At 44.5% G+C, this 18,979-nt stretch overlaps 1 protein-coding gene and 1 long non-coding RNA gene across 5 annotated transcripts in view; one reads left to right on the top strand and one right to left on the bottom strand.

Moving 5' to 3' along the window:
• Window positions 1-1,741, bottom strand: part of Nostrin (nitric oxide synthase trafficking) — a 54,154-nt gene extending 52,413 nt beyond the window's left edge. The window contains exon 1 of the mRNA XM_048425945.3: window positions 1,602-1,741. Coding sequence (XP_048281902.3) covers window positions 1,602-1,628 — 27 coding nt within the window. The 5' untranslated portion in view covers window positions 1,629-1,741. The remainder of the gene's footprint in view (window positions 1-1,601) is intronic.
• On the top strand, window positions 699-11,430 carry LOC125394823 (uncharacterized). Of its 4 annotated transcripts, none has more exons than XR_007230349.3 (4): window positions 699-914; window positions 5,710-5,836; window positions 10,546-10,884; window positions 10,984-11,430. It is a non-coding gene; the product is annotated as an uncharacterized LOC125394823 (long non-coding RNA). The 4 variants fall into 4 exon arrangements; XR_015735860.1 differs by lacking the exon at window positions 10,546-10,884 and adding an exon at window positions 1,658-1,967; XR_015735861.1 differs by having other exon boundaries at window positions 700-914; window positions 10,546-10,775.
• Window positions 11,431-18,979: the final 7,549 nt, after the last annotated feature.

Raw genomic sequence — 18,979 nt, 5'->3', positions numbered from 1 at the left:
CCCCTAGTGCTGACTTGAAGATAGTTTTGCTACCTACAAAAAAAGTGGTAGACATTCAATCCCTTTCTTTCTTTCTCTCTTTCTCTCTCTCTCTTTCTTTCTTTTTCTTTCTTTCTTTCTTTCTTCCTTCCTTCCTCCCTCCCTCCCTCCCTCCCTCCCTCCCTCCCTCCCTCCCTCTCTCTCTCTCTCTCTCTTTCTTTCTTTCTTTCTTTCTTTCCTTCTTTCCCCTTTTAAAAACTTAGTGCTGTTCCTTCTCTCTCCCTTTAAACTATTATATTATCTTGACATTGATTTTCTTTCTAAATAATGGGTAGTACCAGGTTTTTGCATCAATGTATCCCATCCCTGTCTCACCTTACCACCCCATACCAGGGGAAAACATCACCAGACATCCATGGTGAGACAGGAGAAGATTTAAAAATGTCATAGGGAGCAAACTCAGAGAGAGAAGAATGGATTTCTCCAGAAAATTATCTTTAACCACCAAGGCAGAGGAGGCTGAGGATGGGGTGCCAGTGGGGGGCGGGTCACTCAGTGTCTTCATGCAAGCACAGTGTTGGAATGTTTCGTCCTTATGCACATTTCTCGCGCTCACTGAGGCTGGAGCTACAATCTACTAGACATTTAGGCAGTGGCCTCACCAGTCATGTGATTCTTGAACTCAATTTGCATAATAGCAGCTACGGGGTTCTCTCTCTCTCTCCCAAGCCCTGCTCTCCTCACCCTTTGGTTAACACCCTTTAGTTAAACAAAAGGAAAGCAGGAGGCTGCACTTAAGGCTTCTTAACAGACCTCCCTCGCCTGTCCACAGGCTTGTTTTTAGTAAAATATTTGAATGACTACATTGACTACAATGGCTACAATTCCTGGCTTCTGAATTCACCAAATTTAGCTTTCCAACCATGCTTACTGGGGTAAGACAATTGAAATTTCTCGATTACTTTGGTTTTGAGATAAATCTATCTTCCCGTTATTCCTATTGCATCCTGTCTCCTAGGTCAAATCTCTGCCACTACTGCTGATGACCTTGCTGTGTCTTTGGACTTTTGATCAATTTTGTATTTGGGAGGAAGCTCTTGCGCACTGGTGGCGAACTGTCCACCAGGCTGTCAGAATGGGCGTCTGTTCTGTGTCCTGTAGGGCTTAGGATAGCAACTCTTAAATTGTTGGATTAAAAAGTGGGTTGGGGTGAGGGATGGGGAGGCAATACCTCCTTCCTTGATTTGATCTCTGAGCTAAAATGCACTATAGATAGTCTGTGTGCGCTCAGATCTAGTCGATATGCGATGTTGGCACTGTTGGTGTATGCCCAAATGCTACTTCTCAAACAGCCCTGTTTGAATCAGACTCAAATACGGTACACTCATCCAAACCTTTCCCCATCAATTTGAGAATGAGAGACAGCTGGGACTGTCGCTTTTCCCAGAAGGCTCTATTTTAAACTTAACCGACGAAAAACTACAGACTTTTGTACCTTAGCCAACATCTAAACGTGCCTCGTTTCTGATTGTCTCAAATTTCTCTGCCGTTAAACACACACACACACACACACACACACACACACACACACACACACACACACCCCACACTGGTCTACTCACCGAGCAATCCGTCAGTGGGTCCCTCATGTCGAAATGCCCTTTGCTTTGTCTTTTAGCTACGCTTACAGCATTCTGGACGCTGCAATCAATCAGATTGGGTGCGTTCTGGACTTCCGGGATTCAAAGGGCTTAGAGTAACGTCAGTCCTTGTCAAACACACCAAGGAGGAAGTTCCAGCCCTGGACTTTCATCCAGTTTGTTTCCTGAAAAAGCAAAGCACAGCTTGGGGTCAAAAGAGCCTCTGGGAGATGGTGAGAACCAGTTCAGCAAACACTCACAGGGCAGGAGACCGAGGCCCTGTGGTCTTGAGAAGAAGCCCAGAAGCTATGTGGTATTTCCCCTGTGATCTGGACGTCCAAACTGCTGGTGGGAGCTCACATTTTTCCAGCTTGCTGGGCCAGTCATGGCTTATAGTTTCTGTGTTTTATGCGGCTCTAACCCTTGGGAACTATACACGCTGGATAGGAGAGAAGGGAGAGCCGTAGCTGCCTTTCATTCTCCAGATGATGGGGAAAGGTTTGAGTGAGTATATAGCATCCTACTGGGATCCAGACAGGGCTGTATAATGGTTTTATCAACTTGACAGGATCTAGAATCATCTAAGAGACTAACCTCTGAGCCTACCTGCGAGGTAGTTGCTAGACTGAGTTAACTGAGGTGAAAAGACCCACCCTAAATGTGGGCAGCATCCTCCGATGAGCTGGGTCCTAGCCTTGAATAAGAATGAGTGGAACACTAGCATCAGTTCTCCGCGACCTGACTGCAGATGCAATAGGACCAACCGCCCTCAAGCTCCCGCAGCCCCACCTTCCCTGCTGTGATGGACTGGATAGTGCTTCAAACTACAGGGCCCAGATAAATCCTTCCTCCCTGCCTTTGTCAGGAATCTTGCTGCAGCATTGAGAACAGTCACTAATACAGGAGGTTAATTCCCAGTGATGACAAATCTGCCAGGAGCCCTGCCTTTGATATGTAAATTAACGACCCAGACCCCCTTCCCTGCCACACACATGCTGTACCAAACCTCTATTTCTTCTGCCCCAAGCCACTCAGAGCTAGAACAAGCCTTATAGAACTGTTAACACTGAAGTGTCCAAAAGAGATTCTTAGGAAGTAAGACATTCAGGAGTCACCTTTCCAGGCCTAATTGAACCCAGATCCCCATTCTCAGCCCAGCAGAACCAAGAGGCTAGGTGTTGGTCCGGACTCCAACTCCCAGCCTGCCAAGTGCTGATCCCTCCCAGGGTATTTAGGACGTGGTTTTGGGTTTGCCTGGGTGCCTTCCCTCTGTCTTCTCCCTGCCATGGTCCCTGGCCACCTGGGAGTCACTGTCTATTAAATTCAGGCATTTAATTTGGCTTAATCTGGTCTGATTGGATTCCTTTGCGCCGGCGGAGAGGATCTATTAGAAAATATTCCTAACATTCGGTTATCAATTTAAGCTTATGATTGGCCTCATTTTTCATTGCTCAAAAGGATGAGCAGAGCTAGAAATCTCTTATCAGTGACTTATTTTATCACTGCTTTTCTACACCTTTTCTAGTCAGCAGTCCCTAGGTCTCTAATTGCCTATGAACTTGTGATAGTCATTTGCAAGGTGTGAGTAGCTTTGCTCTGACTTGTAGGCAGGCAAGCATGGAGCCACATTTGACAGTAGTAGCTCTGCCCACAAAGTCCCCTCAAACACTTCAGGTCTCCTGGCAGCTTGTCTATGTCCGCCCAGCTGCCACACCTCCATTCATCTGCCTCTTGGGTCCAGAATCTCTAGAAGGTCCCTGTTAACAGTGTAGAAGGGAGACAGTGAAAGAGGAGAGTTTACAGGAGTCAAGAGGTGAAGTCTGAGTCAGGAGCCACCTTCACATACCATGGAAATTCCATCGGTTCAGGCATCATCACTGGGCGGCCATCATCACTGGAGATTACGGCCCTGGGTGGCTATCATCACTGGGGGTCACAGCCCTGGGCAGACATCACCACTGGAGGTCACAGCCCAGGTAGCCATCAGGATACTGGAGTTGTACGGAATATCTCAGCATGATGAAGCTGGTCAGCATTAAGAAGTTCACATTCCCATTAATGTTTTCTTTAGTTTCAGAGTTTTCATAAACTTGATGAGCCAGAGTTTCAGGTTCTGGGGCAGCTTGTTATCACCTCTGTATTCCTACTTCATTTTCCTGATTTTTTTTTAATAGAAAATAGATTTTTTATACAGTATATTTTGAGTACAATCTCCCTTCCCTCAACTCCTCTCAGATTCCCTCCACCTCCCCTTTCACCCAAATTCACACCCTTTCTTTCTCTCTCTCAGCAGAAAACAAACAGGCATCTAAAAACATAATCACAAAATAAAATAAACTAAAAACCGGAATAGGGTAAAGTATTACCAACATAAGACAGAGAACCAAAGAAAAGCAGTTATCTTGATAGTTAAGACTTGATTTTATTTATGTTTTTTCTGTATATTCTGCAGGTCCTTTGGGTATATATTATGGCTTCAGTTTTGTGTTTTTATGGAATTCCTGAGTGTGTGAACGAGTGGGTTTATGTTTCTTGTGCCTTTTCTTGGCTTTTCCTTCTGTTCCTTTGTTTTGTTCTATTTAATGTGTTAGTTTTTGCTTTATCTTATTATATTTTATTACTATACCTTAGAAGTCTGTTTCTCTTTCTTGCTTCTTTTTTCTTTTTTTTGCTTTTTTATTTTCTTTAAAATTTTTGAGGCAAGTTTTCTCTGTATAGCCATGGCTGTCCTGGAACTCACTCTGTGGACCAGCTGGTCTTAATCTCAGAGATCTGCAGGCCTCTGCCTTCAAGGAGCTGGGATTAAAGGCCTGTGTCACCACTGGGCTTCTATGGGAATGGTTCCAGGTTGCAGGGTAGGTGGTGGAGGTGGTGAGGAGTTGGGAAGAGTAGAATGAGGGAAAATCATAATCAGAACACATTATGTAAGAAAAAAAAAATCTATTGATTCATTGACAAACCCTCCCGTAAGCTGTCCTTCCCCAGGCTCTCCCTGGGCTCACTCACAAGGAGCAGGGCCTTGATGCATCTCTGCAGGGCTAGGCAGTGCCTGGTGCGGCAACTTTCCTGGGGTGCTGGGCTGGCTGTTACCTGAGACTGTATCTTATTAACCAGTAGCCCAAGCCAACAGTTCCGGGGTACATCACAAGAGCATAGAAAGTCAGTGGGAGCTCCAGGGCTTCTGAGGTGCAGCCTTGCAACTGACTGCCCAGTCACGTTAGCCACGCCTACCTGAGCAAAGCCACCAAGGAGCCCACCCAGATTCAAGGGCGGTGAACTGAAAGTCCCTTGGCGAAAGGACATAGACCCAGAGGGCGTTGGGAACTGGAACCACCTTGTCATTCAGTCTATCGCAATGTCTGGTCAATATTTGCTCCTCAGGGACTTGAGAGATAAAGGAAGAAAACACAAGAGGGAATGGCTGTACTCTATCTTCCGTCCCTTCCTGCACTCAGTGGGGTAGGCTTCCGCCAACAGCACAGATCACGCATCAGTAGATAAACAAGAGGAACACATCCTGAGGGGGGCTGCCTGTGGCTTTGGGAGAGGACTTTCCTCTCTGAACTTCACAGGCTGCTGTGGAGAGTCTGATGGGGGAGGGGGAGGGAGTGGGGGTGGGAGCAATGGAGGGCAGTGGCACCGAAGGGTTCTCTGGGGTTTCCTATCAGCTGAGCCGGAGACTGGCTGGTCAGCCTAGACAAGGAGGCCAGGTCAACCTGAGTAAGTGTGTTCTGGGACTTAGGAGGAAGCCACAAACTCTGCCTCCTAGGAATGACTAGGAGACATTGGGAGTTGGAGCATGAACCCCTGAGTCAGCAAGATGGGCAGAGAGCCATCTGGCTTTGGAGTAAATGTGAACATGATTCATTCGTAGCCCCAGCTGATGAGAGTTGTACAGATAGCGAGGCAACTCCATGGAGAAGGCCGATCACACTCTTTTTTCTGGAGAATCTAATGTCTCGGCATCATTGTGACGCTGTGCTCACTTTGGTCTCTGCCTGGATGCCTTTGACCTGGATTCATTTCCTGGCTTCTTCCCAGTTCAGGTCTTCAGTTTGACTCAAGCTTGGTGTTCCTTTTGTCTTTCTAGGCTGTGCTCAGCATCCTTGTCTACAGAAACCAAACCAAAGGACACATAGCGTAAGCTACTGTACAGGACTCTGTCTGCCACACCGTGTGTCTCATTCAAGGGAAGTTGGCTACATTTTGTACATTTAGTAAGTACTCAGCTGGGGAAAAAAAAACAACAAAAACGAAACAGGAGCCCAAATGTAGTGAAGGGTAAAGGCAATTCAAAACAGCCCTGGATTTTCCTTCCTAGCCAAAGCATGTAATACATGATGAGTGACCCGAACATTATCAATAGAGCCCTAGTTGAACACCTTATGGTAAGAGGAATTTATGTTTAGAGGGGTTACCCTGTGTCCCAGGACACCCATAAAAAGCTGAATGTGTCTGTGTGTGCCTGTAACCCCAGTGCAGAGGTATCTGAGGTAGGAGAACTGGGGAGAGGGGCTTGTCTGTGGTTAGCACAGGACCAGGCTCAGTGAGAGACTGTGCTTGAGCAGGTCACCTGAACTTTTCTTCTGGCCTCCTCCAGCACTCACAGGCTCACGCCTCCCAACCTGGACACATCCCACACACGTGTGTGCTGCACTATGCGTGCACATTTACACACAGACATACACAAAGAAAAGAATACTAACTTTTAACATAGTTATAACAATTATTGGAAGCAGATATGTATTATTTTAATTCTTACAGTACATAGGGTACCTGAGGTCTGGGACAGACAAGTGACTCACTCAAGGTTACACAGGAAGAGACTTTCTCTGGCTCCGGTGCATACAGGTTTTAGTCACTATGTCACACTACCACTTACTCTCACAACAGATACTAAGCATCCCAAAGACGAGGGCACAGTATGACCTACTTAATGTGCCGATTTGAACACAAAAACAAGTGGTATGATTCCATGATTCTGGGTTGATCTTTATATAAGGAAAATTGGTCTAGGTGAATATCCATAGAGAGATTACAGTTTATCTCTGAAGGTATTGGACTCAAAGACTCTTAACTCATTAGATCAAATACTTCTGTATAATTTAAATATTTGAAATAACTATGTGTTGCTTTAGAAACAAACAAAGCAGGCAAAAAGTTATTAGGAAGAATGACAGTAATGTTCACTCTTTTAAAGGTTTGTTTATTTGTGTGTGTGTGTGTGTGTGTGTGTGTGTGTGTGTGTGTGTGTATGTATCGTGTGTGAATGGAGGCCAGAGGAGAACTGGAAGGAGAGTTATTGGGAGTTGGAAGCTACCTGATGTGTCAGTGGAGACTGTTTGTTTCCTGGACACTCAGACCCGAATAATCACACCGAACTATATTAATTACAGCACTGGTTGGCCTATTAGCTCAGGCTTCTTATTAACTAACCCTTCCATCTTAAATTAACCCATTTCTATTCATCTGTGTATCACCACGGAGCTGTGACCTGCCAGTATGGGCACTGAGATCTGAACCTGGGTCCTCTGCAAGAGCAGCAAATGCTCTTAGCTACGGAGCCAGCTCCGCAACCCCTCATTTCAGCTTTTAATAAGGGAAGAAACTGTGACCTCGTGGGCCATCGCTTCACGCTTGCAGGATTTTGCAGCTGCTATTCCTTCTGCCTGAAGACCCCTCTTTATTTACGTTGGCCTGGTTGACTTTTACTTATAGAGTCCAGTGTGTGTGACTTTTTTCAGACAACACTTTGTGGTACTGGTATCCGATGCACATGCCTTCTTTGATTTATTTATCCCATTGCATTGGGTTATCGGTTTAATTGTCTCCCCACCATGCTGCAAATGAGATCTTTATATTCAAGTACCTGGAGCAAAGAAAATGCTTAGAAATAATCGCTCATATTCGATTGAATTCAGTGCTGGGAAAGTGACCCCCATAGCTGGTTCCTCTTCACTGACAAGGCAGGGGATGTCACTTGTGAGTAGGGTTGTATCCTTAGCTATCCGGAAACTGAGGAGTTCAAAACCTTGAAAGGAAAGATAAGTGTGACCTTCTAGACAGGAAGTCTAAAATGAGAAATGGCTAAATACACTTGGGAGATTCTGACACAGATTAAAATTGGCCTGGACAACTGGACAAGCAGGAAACTGAGAAACGCTCCACTGACTAGAGTCCCCAGGGATTACTTAGAGAACTTTCTTGGCGAGTTTTGCTTTTCTTTTCTTTCTAGGCTTAAAAAGTTCTAAACAAAGGAGGGAAAGAGTCTCAGGACTAAGCACGAAGCAAGGAAAGGCCTAATGTTGGGAAGACGTTTGGGAAGACTTGGGGGGAGGGTCTAAGATGAGCTGCATCCTGGAAACCTTGCCAAGAACAATTAGAATGTTTACTATATTCATCGCAGGACAAATGTACAGGAATGACCGCGAGCCTTCATCAAGGCTGCTGGCCTGTGGTCACTGATGAGTGAGTGAGTGGGCAGGAGCAGCTGGCCAGGCTGCCAGGACTCAGTGGTTGGACTGGGCAGGCCAGCTGGCTTTGAGTGGAACAACATTCCCCAAAGTGCTTTCCAGGAGAACCTAGGGCACTATAGTAGCATGCCTTGACATCTTCCCAAGACCACATAACCCTTCTAAATTCTGGGTGACACCAGCTCTTGGCCTAGTTGAGCTTCCAGAGGAGCAGGATATTCTCTGCAGCCATTAGGCATGTGTGAGAATCATGAACAGTGTGTTCTGAGCGTGACATCACTTCCCCGCATCATCCTTATAGAGCCATGTAGAAGCAATCTTATTCTGATTAAATTACCTTTTATTTTTAGCCTCCACACGAGGAAGTGATTAGTCTACTTATTTTCCACATCTCTCCAAAAACTGAGAAGTATTTCTGAAGCCTTGCCTGAATGCATACATTATAAAACAAATAAAAATTAAGAACAAAGCAGACCGAATATTTGCCCAACACTTACAAGCTTGTGAGAGAAAAACAATAATAATAACAACAAAAAACAAAAAGGAAAAACCTTCCATGCAATGAGGAAGCACAAACAAGGACTTTAGGACATAGTAGAAGCCTTGGGTTTGCATTGTATGGTTGTTGTGAAGTCAGCCTTGTTTATAACACAGAAGGCAACTGAATGTTTCTTTGTTCTGTTTCCACTGTCTGATAGCTAATCTTGGCTGTCAACTTTATACATCTGGAAGAAGGAAACCTCAATCAAAGAACTGCCTCCATCACAAACTGGCCTCTGGGCATGTCTGTGTGACATTGCATTGAACGATATTTGATGGCTGAGGGGTTAGCTCCCTCTGAGTGGTGCCATCCCTGTTTGGGCAGGTGGTCCTGTGTTGACTGAGGTTTCTGTCCTGCCTGTCTCACCAGGTCCCACAGTCATTTTGCCCCATAGAAAATCACACAGAGGTCTACATAAGTTATATAAACTGATTGTCCCATTAGCTCAGGCTTCTTATTAACTCTTATAACTTATATTAGCCCATTATTCTAGTATATGTTAGCCACATGGCTCGATACCTTTTTCAGCGGGGCAGGTCATACCTTCCTTCTTTGGTGTCTGGACAGGACTGGGGAAGAATGGACTTTCTCTTTCCCAGAATTCTCCTGTCCTCATTGCCCCACCTCTACTTCCTGTCTGGTTGTCCCACCTATACTTTCTGCCTGGCTACTGGCCAGTCGGCGTTTATTTAAAATATAATTCATAGAACATAGACAATTCCTCCACACCAGTCCTGGGTTGTCTAAGAAGGATGGCTGTGCACAAGCAGGAGAAACAAACTAGGAAGCAGCATTCCTCCATGGTTATTGCTTCAAGCTCCTGCCTCGAGTTCCGGCTGCGGCTTCCCTTTATGATGGACTGTAAAGTGTAGGCTGATATAACCATTTCCATTTCCATTCCCAAACTGCTTCGGATCAGCGTTTTAGTCATACCAATAGGAAGAAAACTAGAACACACAGTGATTTTAAAAATTGTACAAGCTAAGTTTTCCGTCTCTAACCACATCATAAGAAATCACCTTCTCTTCAACCCCGCCTTCTTTCTCCCAGCATTCAGTTTAGTTTTCTCATCTAGCTCTATTCTGCTAAGCCACTGGCAAAAACAGCTTTATTCATTAACCAATAAAAGCAATACGTATACAGAAGGATTTCTCACGGTCCTTAATTTGCTTCTCAGCAGCATTTTGAAGGTCTATGCCTCAATGGTATGGGTTTGCTCATTCACGCATTCCTGGACCTCAAAGCCCCATTTGTTTGTCTCAGGCCTAATGAAGGAGACCGAGATGCTGGTACTATAACTCCCCATTTCAAAGAACACAGTCGAAAGGAGGGGGGTATATTAATTTGCAATAGATACTAGGAGAGATCTTTCCAGGAATGTGCTGCAACTTCCAGAGACCGAAGGAGAGGGAAGGAGAGGAGAAAGACAGATTGCTGGGAAGAGAAGAGACAATGGGTGTGCAGGTGCTTGGAAAACACACGCTAATAGTGTTTGCATAATAAAACATGTTTTGTTATCTCTTGAAAACTACAAATCTATTGAGAATGCCTTGGGTACACAGTTTTTCTTTTTCTTTTCTTTTTAAAAAATAACTTTATTGACTCTTGGGGATTTTTACATCATGCACCCCAATTCCATTCATCTTCTGGCTCCCCAATCCTCCCCTCATCCCTGCCATGCCTCCCATAATGAGGAAACACATCAAAGCAAGCAAACAAACAAAAGCAAAACAGAAACAGAAACAAAAACCCACAAAAGCAGAAACAAAAAACACAACAGAAAACTCTCTTTGCTTCTTCTTTCCTGCTTCTCTAACACCTCTTCGTTCGTCCTGGTGGCAAAGGAGGCTTCAGTGTGCCGTATAGCATACCTCTTTTTCCCATCAGTTTTATTGGCAAATGTCTATTGCAGGGAGCCACTGGTATGGTTCAAGGCCTCTGGTTTCTGCCAGTCCTTCTACCCAGAGCCAGGATGCCTACTGGGCCCAAGCTGCTGCCAAGAACCACGTCTGGGTCCATGGTCCAGTTACAACTGGGGTCTGTGTGGATGTCTGTGGCCTGTGTCACCTCAGGATGCCCAAGAAACCTTGTGAGATGAAATTAGAGGACCATGCTGAGCTGGCCACGTCTTCGCTAGTCCTGGTAAAGCTGACCTTGCCTCTCCTTGGGCAAGAGCTGGCCCCTGAACACTGGAGAGATGACCCCCCACCTCTCACTGCAGACCAGGGGATCCAACCCTGAGGACATGCATGTCGGGGAGCTGACTTTACCTCTGTCTGACCAGATTCGCTACTATCCGGGCCCACAGCCAGGCCTTGGGTTGACCCACCCTTTCATCTACCCCATCTAGGACCTGCCGGAGCTGTGAAGGGATTGATCCTGTGGAATGACACCCACAAGATCTCCAAAACTCGTGGTAGCCACAGGGTACAGAGTTTTCAAGGGGCCTTTGAGAAGTGGGTTGCATGCCCTTCTTCCACGCTGCAGGCTGCTGCCATCGGACCAGAAACATGTGACCAGCTCATCGTGCACGGAAACCTCTGAACCGTGAACCAAAGAAAACACCTTCAAAACAACAGCTGCGAACAAAAACCCACAACCCAAAACGACCACATTCTCATATTACAATATAGAAATTGCTGCCTCCAAATATCTGTAAACACCACTTAAAACATTAATAGAATTAAAAAACCCTTCTATTACATATTGATTACGATGATTATAGCATGACAGGCAAATTGCAAGTTCAGTACAGTTATGGGTTCTTTTTTCTGGAATAAATTGCTAATCAAATGTCTGGAATGCTCTGTTATTTTAGTATGTATTTGCTGTGAGTAAAGTTGCTCCGGAGGCAACCACAAACAGCCATCTCAAATGGAAAATTAAAATTGATACATTACGTTTTTCTTTTTCTTTTCTTTTTTTTTTTTTGTACTAATGTTCTCCATAGCAACAGAGGCCTGTTTGGTACCAAGCCTTGCATTCAGCAGTCCTGTTCCTATCATCTCTTTCTTTCTGGTAGATTTTTCCAGTTTCTGTGGCTTTTGTGCCTCTGACTGATTTAAAGATTACCAGTTGGGGGTGTCACTGTGTGTAGCTCAGGGGAAGCACACTTGCTTATCATGTGCTAGGCCTGAGTTTGATACTAAGCACACACACGTACACACGTACACACACACACATACGTACACAAATATGCATGTGTACACACAGACACACACACTCGCAAATGTGGGAGCACACACATGCACATACATACATACATATGTATGTGTACACACACACAGACACACACACACACACAGGGTGATGGGGGTGAGGCGAAGATTACTAGTTAATTACTTGATAAAATGTCTTTCAAACTGGGTGTATCTGACGATTACTCTTGGTTAGGAGACAGCTCTGCATGCTTGCCAGGAACTCCACAGAAGCAGACCTCTGGGAAGCAGCACTCTGCTGACATTGCAGCCATTCGAAGGACTCAGTGTTACAGTGCTGGTTACGGGATCCGAACGGTGCCAGTCTGGCCTCTTCACTCTTAAATCACTGGCTTAATCTTTGCAGTTAATGGATATTTTGGTAAGGTGTGCCTTGAAATTAGGCAAATACCTTGCTTTTCATCGAATTTTCAGTTAGCTTACTAATTTCTATTATTTACAGCAATACTTTTCTATTTCAGTCAGTGCATCATGAATCTATCTTGTTTCACAAAACATTATCGGTTTTGCTCAGGAGAGCCTCTTCAGGTTGGTTCCGCGTGCTAATAGCACCCGAGCCTTCCCTCAGTACCTGTTTGAGTTTTGACTCACAGGTTATTACAAACCCAGCCAGCACTGTCATAGCCCAGCTTGACTCAGCTCTTCGGGGCTAAATATTAGGGCACGAGGAAGGACATGCTGCAAGAAATGAACACGGGTTATGAAGAATGAGAGAAACTTGCTGCCCTAGTCCTAATTCTGCATGAATTTTTCATTTGGGGGGCTTGGGTAAGTGTGCAAGGATGCATGTGATGTTCAAAGTGTAAAATCCAAGGTGAAGCACCACAGCTGCAGAATGGCTAGTCTTTGCTATTTAATTGTTCATTATATGTGTGAATGCTTTGCCTGCTCAGATGTGTATGCACTATGTGCTCAGTGCCTGCAGAGGATATCAGATGTTCTGGAACTGGGGTTATGGATGCTGTGAACCTTGGTGTGGATGCTGGGAATCCAAACTGGGAATCCAAACTCTGCAAGAGCAGCAAGTGCTCCTAACGGCTGAGTCATCTCTCTAGCCTTGCAGAATGCCTGCTCTAACTGCATAGATGTTTGTGGAAACGTAGAGACTACGGGTCTGCTTAATTTGGGGGTGATGTTTACTTCATTTGCAAGTTTATTTTAAAATAATAAAGTTTAGAGTAATGAAGATGATGATGGAATGTTGATTCTTTCTGGAGGAGAATAGATTTGAGAAGTTGAATAAATATGTTGCTGAGTGGTTGGTTTATTCAGGAGGAGCTACTGAAGACTCAATGATTCCAGGGCCTAAGGTACACACACACACACACACACACACACACACACACACACACACAGAGTATGTATATATGTATACACACACACATATACAGAATACAGATAGGTTTATTTTGACATCACATTTATATATTAAAAACCATAGACAGATACCTACACTTTTAATTCAACTTTACTAAGTTCATTTACTTTACCCCTCCCTTACATGTGTAATTTTGTTTCTAAAAGTAAGAACCTCACCTCCATTAGTTTTAATACACTTCTGCATTTGATCAGCTTTCCTCTATGTAACCAGTCTTCCATTGTCCCCATTCTGACAGCCGAGCTCTGACCTCTGGTTCTAGGCTATGCAGGGACAGTCTCATTATCTGGCTTGGGCTTTCATACCTTGTGAGTGTCCCTCTCACTTGTATGGACAACCACTTCAGTTTATAGCCGGATTCTCCTTGCTATCACGTCTTACTTGGCTCCCAGTACCCGTCATTGGGCCACCATGACTCCATGACTGGTCACACACAGAAAGTGCTCTGTGCTCTGAGGTTTTCAGACGGAACAATTTAGGAAGAAATAGAATTGGGTGGAAGAGAGGAAGAGGAAAGGGAAGGTAATAACTATGGCTAGCCTCCTTAAAAGTCTTTCTTTGTGTTGCTAGAGATTGACCTCAGGGCCCTGAACATCATGCCAGGCAAATTCTATCCCTCCAGTCCCTTTATCTTCCTTATTAAATTTTCTTGGCTGCTTTGTACAGCCTCCTGTGTCCTCATATCATGGGACATTTTAGAAGCTTCTGCTCCAGTAGGCAGCACAGAGGTGACTCAGAACTTGGACGGAGTTATATACAATCACCACTTTTTAGGTAGAGCATAAGAGGGCTCTTATCTTTCTATAAGTTTCATTCCCATATTATCACCATTTCATGGCTAGTTATGCACAAATAGATTGTCATTACCTTTAGTTAAATCTGTAAAAAATCAATTCACTTCCTCTCTCCCCTAAGTCACACTTTCAAAGCTCCCATGTTTGGGACTGCATCTCATCTTAAAGCATTCATCGATCCCCTGTGATATAATGGACATCATCCCCAGGATGAGGGGGATCTTGGAGTATAGAGAAGCCTTTGCCTTTAGGAGGCTTACAGTCCGGTGGGGAAGTGGCAGATAAAGCAGTCACATCTTTCCAAGTTTTAAGAGGTTGGAGGTGCAGGTAAGAACCATAGGAAGGAACAGCCAGGAAAAGCCTTCCAGGTAGATCAAAGGGCTGGAGATGTGACCGTGGCTCACTGTGGGACAGTAGGCTTGACTGACTTGTAGGAGGAGGCTATGGGGAGGGAAGAGTGATGTCCAGGTGAAGGTCAGGTGACTGTCCCCTGAGGGATCAGGAAGATGCTGAGGGATTACTTTCTCATCTCATTCCCTTTGTGGTAAACCCTTCTCTATTCATTGGATGCATGCAAACCCTACCCATTCCTCCTGGTTTTCCACTTGAAGCTTTTCCTTATCTCATCCCAAAGCAACCTCTCCCCTGAACTTTTATACCCATTTCTATCTTATAATCTCTGGGATATAATAAGAATGATGGCAAATGCTATATCCATGGAATAACTGCTATTTAAAAAAGCTATTTACTTTCATCGTTTAATTTGATCTACAAAGTAGAATAGGCAATGCTTCTGTCAGTGTTATCTTGGGCTGCTAAAATAACTGCTGTTTGTGCCTCTGTCTCCAGTTAGATTGAGGACCTCTTCAACACACCAGGGTATCTCACAGAGACCTGGTGTTCAATGCATGTAGCAACTAATTTTCTAGAGATTTGTTTGTTTTATTTTATGCATATAAGTGAACCAATATAGTCTTAGTGCTCATGAGGGGATCAGAAGAAGGCATTTGATGCCCTGGTTGGAAGCCCCCATGCTGGGGATCCAACCTGAGTCATCTTTGAGAGTAGCTCTGAACCATGGAGTCATCTTTCCAGCCCCCATATATGGTTTCTTTCTCTCCAAAACGATGTGACCTTGCTTAATACTGCTCTGGCTCCTTCCGGGATGTGTGCTGGCATGATTAGTCTCTGTAGGCTTCCAGGGGTAAGCTGAGGAAGCAGATGCATATTTTGGGGATTAGAATGATGCCTTGGGTTAAAAAAAAAATTGAGTTTAGTCCTCTGTATATGGGATTTCTTTTACTCTTTACAGTTCAAGTTGTTCTTTTAAATATCCATCCTATTCACCTGTGAATGAAAAGTCAACTACTATGAAAACAAGATAACTTGTATTACAAAGGAACCAATCAAACAGAGAAACATTTCATAAAAATGTATTCAACTGTAACAATTTCTTCATGTCTTCTTACCTTCACATCTGGGCATTTATTGTAACACCTTGCTTTATTTATTGTAGCATCTAACTCTAGTTGACACCCCTCCCCCCAACGTATTCTTCAGTTGTCTTTCTACACATTAAAAAAAAATATATTTCAATTCCCTACTCACCTGCCTGCCCAGGGAGGCCAGAGACCACCCCCATAATCCATTCTAGAACTGAATTTGTCACAACTGGCCTCCAGATTATCTGCTTTGAGGAGTCACTAGTAGTTCTGTGGGTGCTTGTAAACAAACCGAGGAAGCAGGAGACCTGAGCTGTAATCCCAGCTCCACGGCTTGATTTGCTGCGTGGCGTGGCTAACGCCTCATTTCACCCTTCACAGCCCTTGGGTACCAGTCTCACCCCCCTCCCGGCAGCTACGATCCAGAACATCCAACTTCAGGTGCCCTATAAGCCTGACCTGTTTGGGAAATCGCAGTAAAAACCAACATCCTGAGATACTGGACGTCATGAAGGTTCTCCAGAAGGGCTTCTGATGCAGTTGAGCGCACTAACGACTGCTGACTAGGAGGATTAGAGATGAAAAGTACGGGGGGGGGGGAGGGGAGAGACTCAAAGCTCTGTAGGGAAAATGAAGGAAGTGGGTATGAGAAGAAGCTGCTGGCAAATTCAGCTGCACTGGGAACCCTGGCTTCAGAATCAGCTGCGGCCATTAAAAGCAGTGTGATGAGCCTAGATGAATGTGCTCTGAAATCGCCCAGCTCTGGGATCCAGTCGCTCTGGCTTGCTCGTTATGGGGATGCTTCTTAACTTCAAGGCACAGTGTCTGCCTTTATAGGTATTGCTGTCTGTGAGTTGGATGTTAATGAGCCAAAGACATTTTAATATTCATTAATATTATATGTTTTAACACTACATTTGTTTATCTGGTTGATAAAGTCTCACGGGACCCCGCCTCGGCATGTGTGTGTTTCCTAGGATCAATGGTTTAGTTTTTCTAAGTCTGTGTGGGTGCTAACTTTATGGAGCCTAACTAGTATCAATAACCAGACTCAATTTTTTTAGGATGGTTTACTCGAGATAGTTTACAACTAGTGGTACCTAATATCTGAAACACAGTGCACAAAAAATGAAAAAAACAAAACACGGGCTGAGTGATTTATTGTCCCTTCACCCCCCTGCCTGGGCAATGTGTGATGCTGACCAGAGGAGGCTCATGCATGCAGCCAGCTGTCAGGGAATCCACAAACAGCAGGAGTTGTCCTCTTTGGCGCCCTGACTTCTCCGGAGAGGCTCTTTGGAAATTGCTCTCATCCATCAGTTCACAGTCCGCTAGGTGCCTCTGAACTACACAAAGGAAGGTGCTAAGAACAGTAATGAAGAAGAACAGCTCGCTCCCAGGATGTCTGCGCTCCCCCTCTGCCCGCACCCAGGGTATCTGTGCTCCTCCTCTGCTGGCTTGCCTATATCTCACATTTTCCAAACCGCTTTTCTTAACAAGCTGGAGCTTTTCCTGCCTGGATCTCAGTATCCAGAAAGTCAGACTGTTCGCCTATCATGAAGATTTCTTTTTCTTGGATCTTTGGGAACGCTTTTTTTTTTTTATATATATATCTGCCAGTGGCTATGTGCTCATCGCCCTGAATGTTATCATCACTGATGTCCACCACACGTGTGCAGACACCACTGCTACATGAGCTTTGGAGGTCTTTTCTGATCATGGCTATGATGGGAATGGTTAGCCCATGTTTTGTTTTATTTTATTGTTTTTGGTTTTACGAGACAGAGTTTCTCTGTGTAACAGCCCTGGCTGTCCTGGAACTAGCTCTGTAGACCAGGCTGGCCTTGAATTCACAGAGATCCGCCTGCCTCTGCCTCCCTAGTGCTGGGATTAAAGGTGTGTGCCACCACTGCCTGGCTGGCCCTTGTTTTATTATTAAAGGTGACAACCAACCAGACCTTGCTACTCCTAAAATCCTTTAAATGATTCCGATTCTTCTTACCCGAATCCGCCCTTCTCACAGCATGGCCTTTCCTCTCTCTATATTATTCCCTCACTCTGTTACTAGTCCAGGGGAGAAAAGGTCTTTTCATACTTGTTAGGTAAGGTGCTTTATCTACCTCAATTTATCTGGCAAATCAGCTTGCACGTCTAAAAATAATCTTTTCCTCGGTTCTTCAACTTATCCACCTACAATGACTCATGGCTTTCTCTTATATAAGCTTTATGGAATTTTAAAGTTTCAATGCGTAGGAATCATATAGTTCGTATTAATTACTTTAATAATACTGTGACAAAAATATTGTACAAGCCCTTAAAGGAGGAGGACTTTATTTTGACTCATGGTCTCGGAGGGTTCAGAGTGTGCTTGTCTGGCACCGTAAACCTGGGAAGAACATCACGGCAGCAGAAACATCTGTGAGGTTGTTACTTCGTGGCAAAAAGGAAGCAAAGAAGGAGGAGACTGGGCACTAGGCGTAACCTTAAAAAGCTTGCTCTTAGAGAGAGTCCCTTCCTTCATCTGTATCGCACCCACCAAAACGGAAGCACTACATAGCAACCGAGCCTGAGAGGAGCATTTCATACCCAAGCCATGACTCTGAAGTTTTCATGCTTCAGTCTTTGGGGATAATCAAAAACTGCAGATGCCAAGATTTCAAGCAGCACAGTGACTGGTTCTGAGGAGCTCCAGAATTCCAGCAGGTCCTTTGTCACTGTGCCTTCTTCGAGCGTTGCTGACATTACTGCTACTCTCCTGGTTGAAGGAAGGGCAAGACTGGTAGACAGAGATCCAGGAGGCAGAAATCACATATACGCCCAGGTTTGATGTGATTGTCCTAGCAAGAAGGGGTTTGGGGAAAACTAAGTTGCATTTTGGTCACCGGAGAACATGTTCCTAGTATTGGATTAGCCTCTTTCGATCCGGAAGACTTCATAACCTCCCAATAGATGTATTTTCTTATAGTTTGTTTTTGTGTTTCAGAGAAATTTTGGTGATTGATGCCTCTAGAATAACTTAATGGATCAGATCAAAATGACCGCTACATTTCTAATATTTTGTTTTTAGTGGGGCTATTTTTGATTTTGATGTTGACCAGATGCATTTTGGTGTCACTTTGTGCCTTTTAAGATGATTTAAGCACAGATGGAAGAGCAGCGTGGGAAAGGCAGAATCTCTCAGTGGGGGTAAAGGAGGGGAAAAAGGTCCAGTGATAGGGAGCCCAGACCCCAAGAAGATGTGTTGGCCAAGATTTTCAAGGCACACGGACAGAGATGGGCAGCTTTGGGTATTAGTTATCGACGTCGCCTTCACAATCTGGAAAAAGTCAGCATCGTCTGATCTATTTAGATAGCTTTCTCTCTTAATGAGGATTCCAGAATGGAGAGTTATGTAAGATTTTACACAGATTTTTGCACCCTAAATTTTGAGATGTTTCGCACATTACACGATGCTATAACACTAGGTCTCAGTGATCACAATGGCTTGGAGAATTGTAAGAAACAGCTGAATGGC

This window comes from Myodes glareolus, chromosome 21 (genome assembly GCF_982192425.1).
Source record: "Myodes glareolus chromosome 21, mMyoGla1.1, whole genome shotgun sequence".
Lineage (NCBI taxonomy): Eukaryota > Metazoa > Chordata > Mammalia > Rodentia > Cricetidae > Myodes > Myodes glareolus.
The sequence above is the reverse complement of the archived record's forward strand: the minus strand, read 5'-3'. Positions and strand labels throughout refer to the sequence as shown.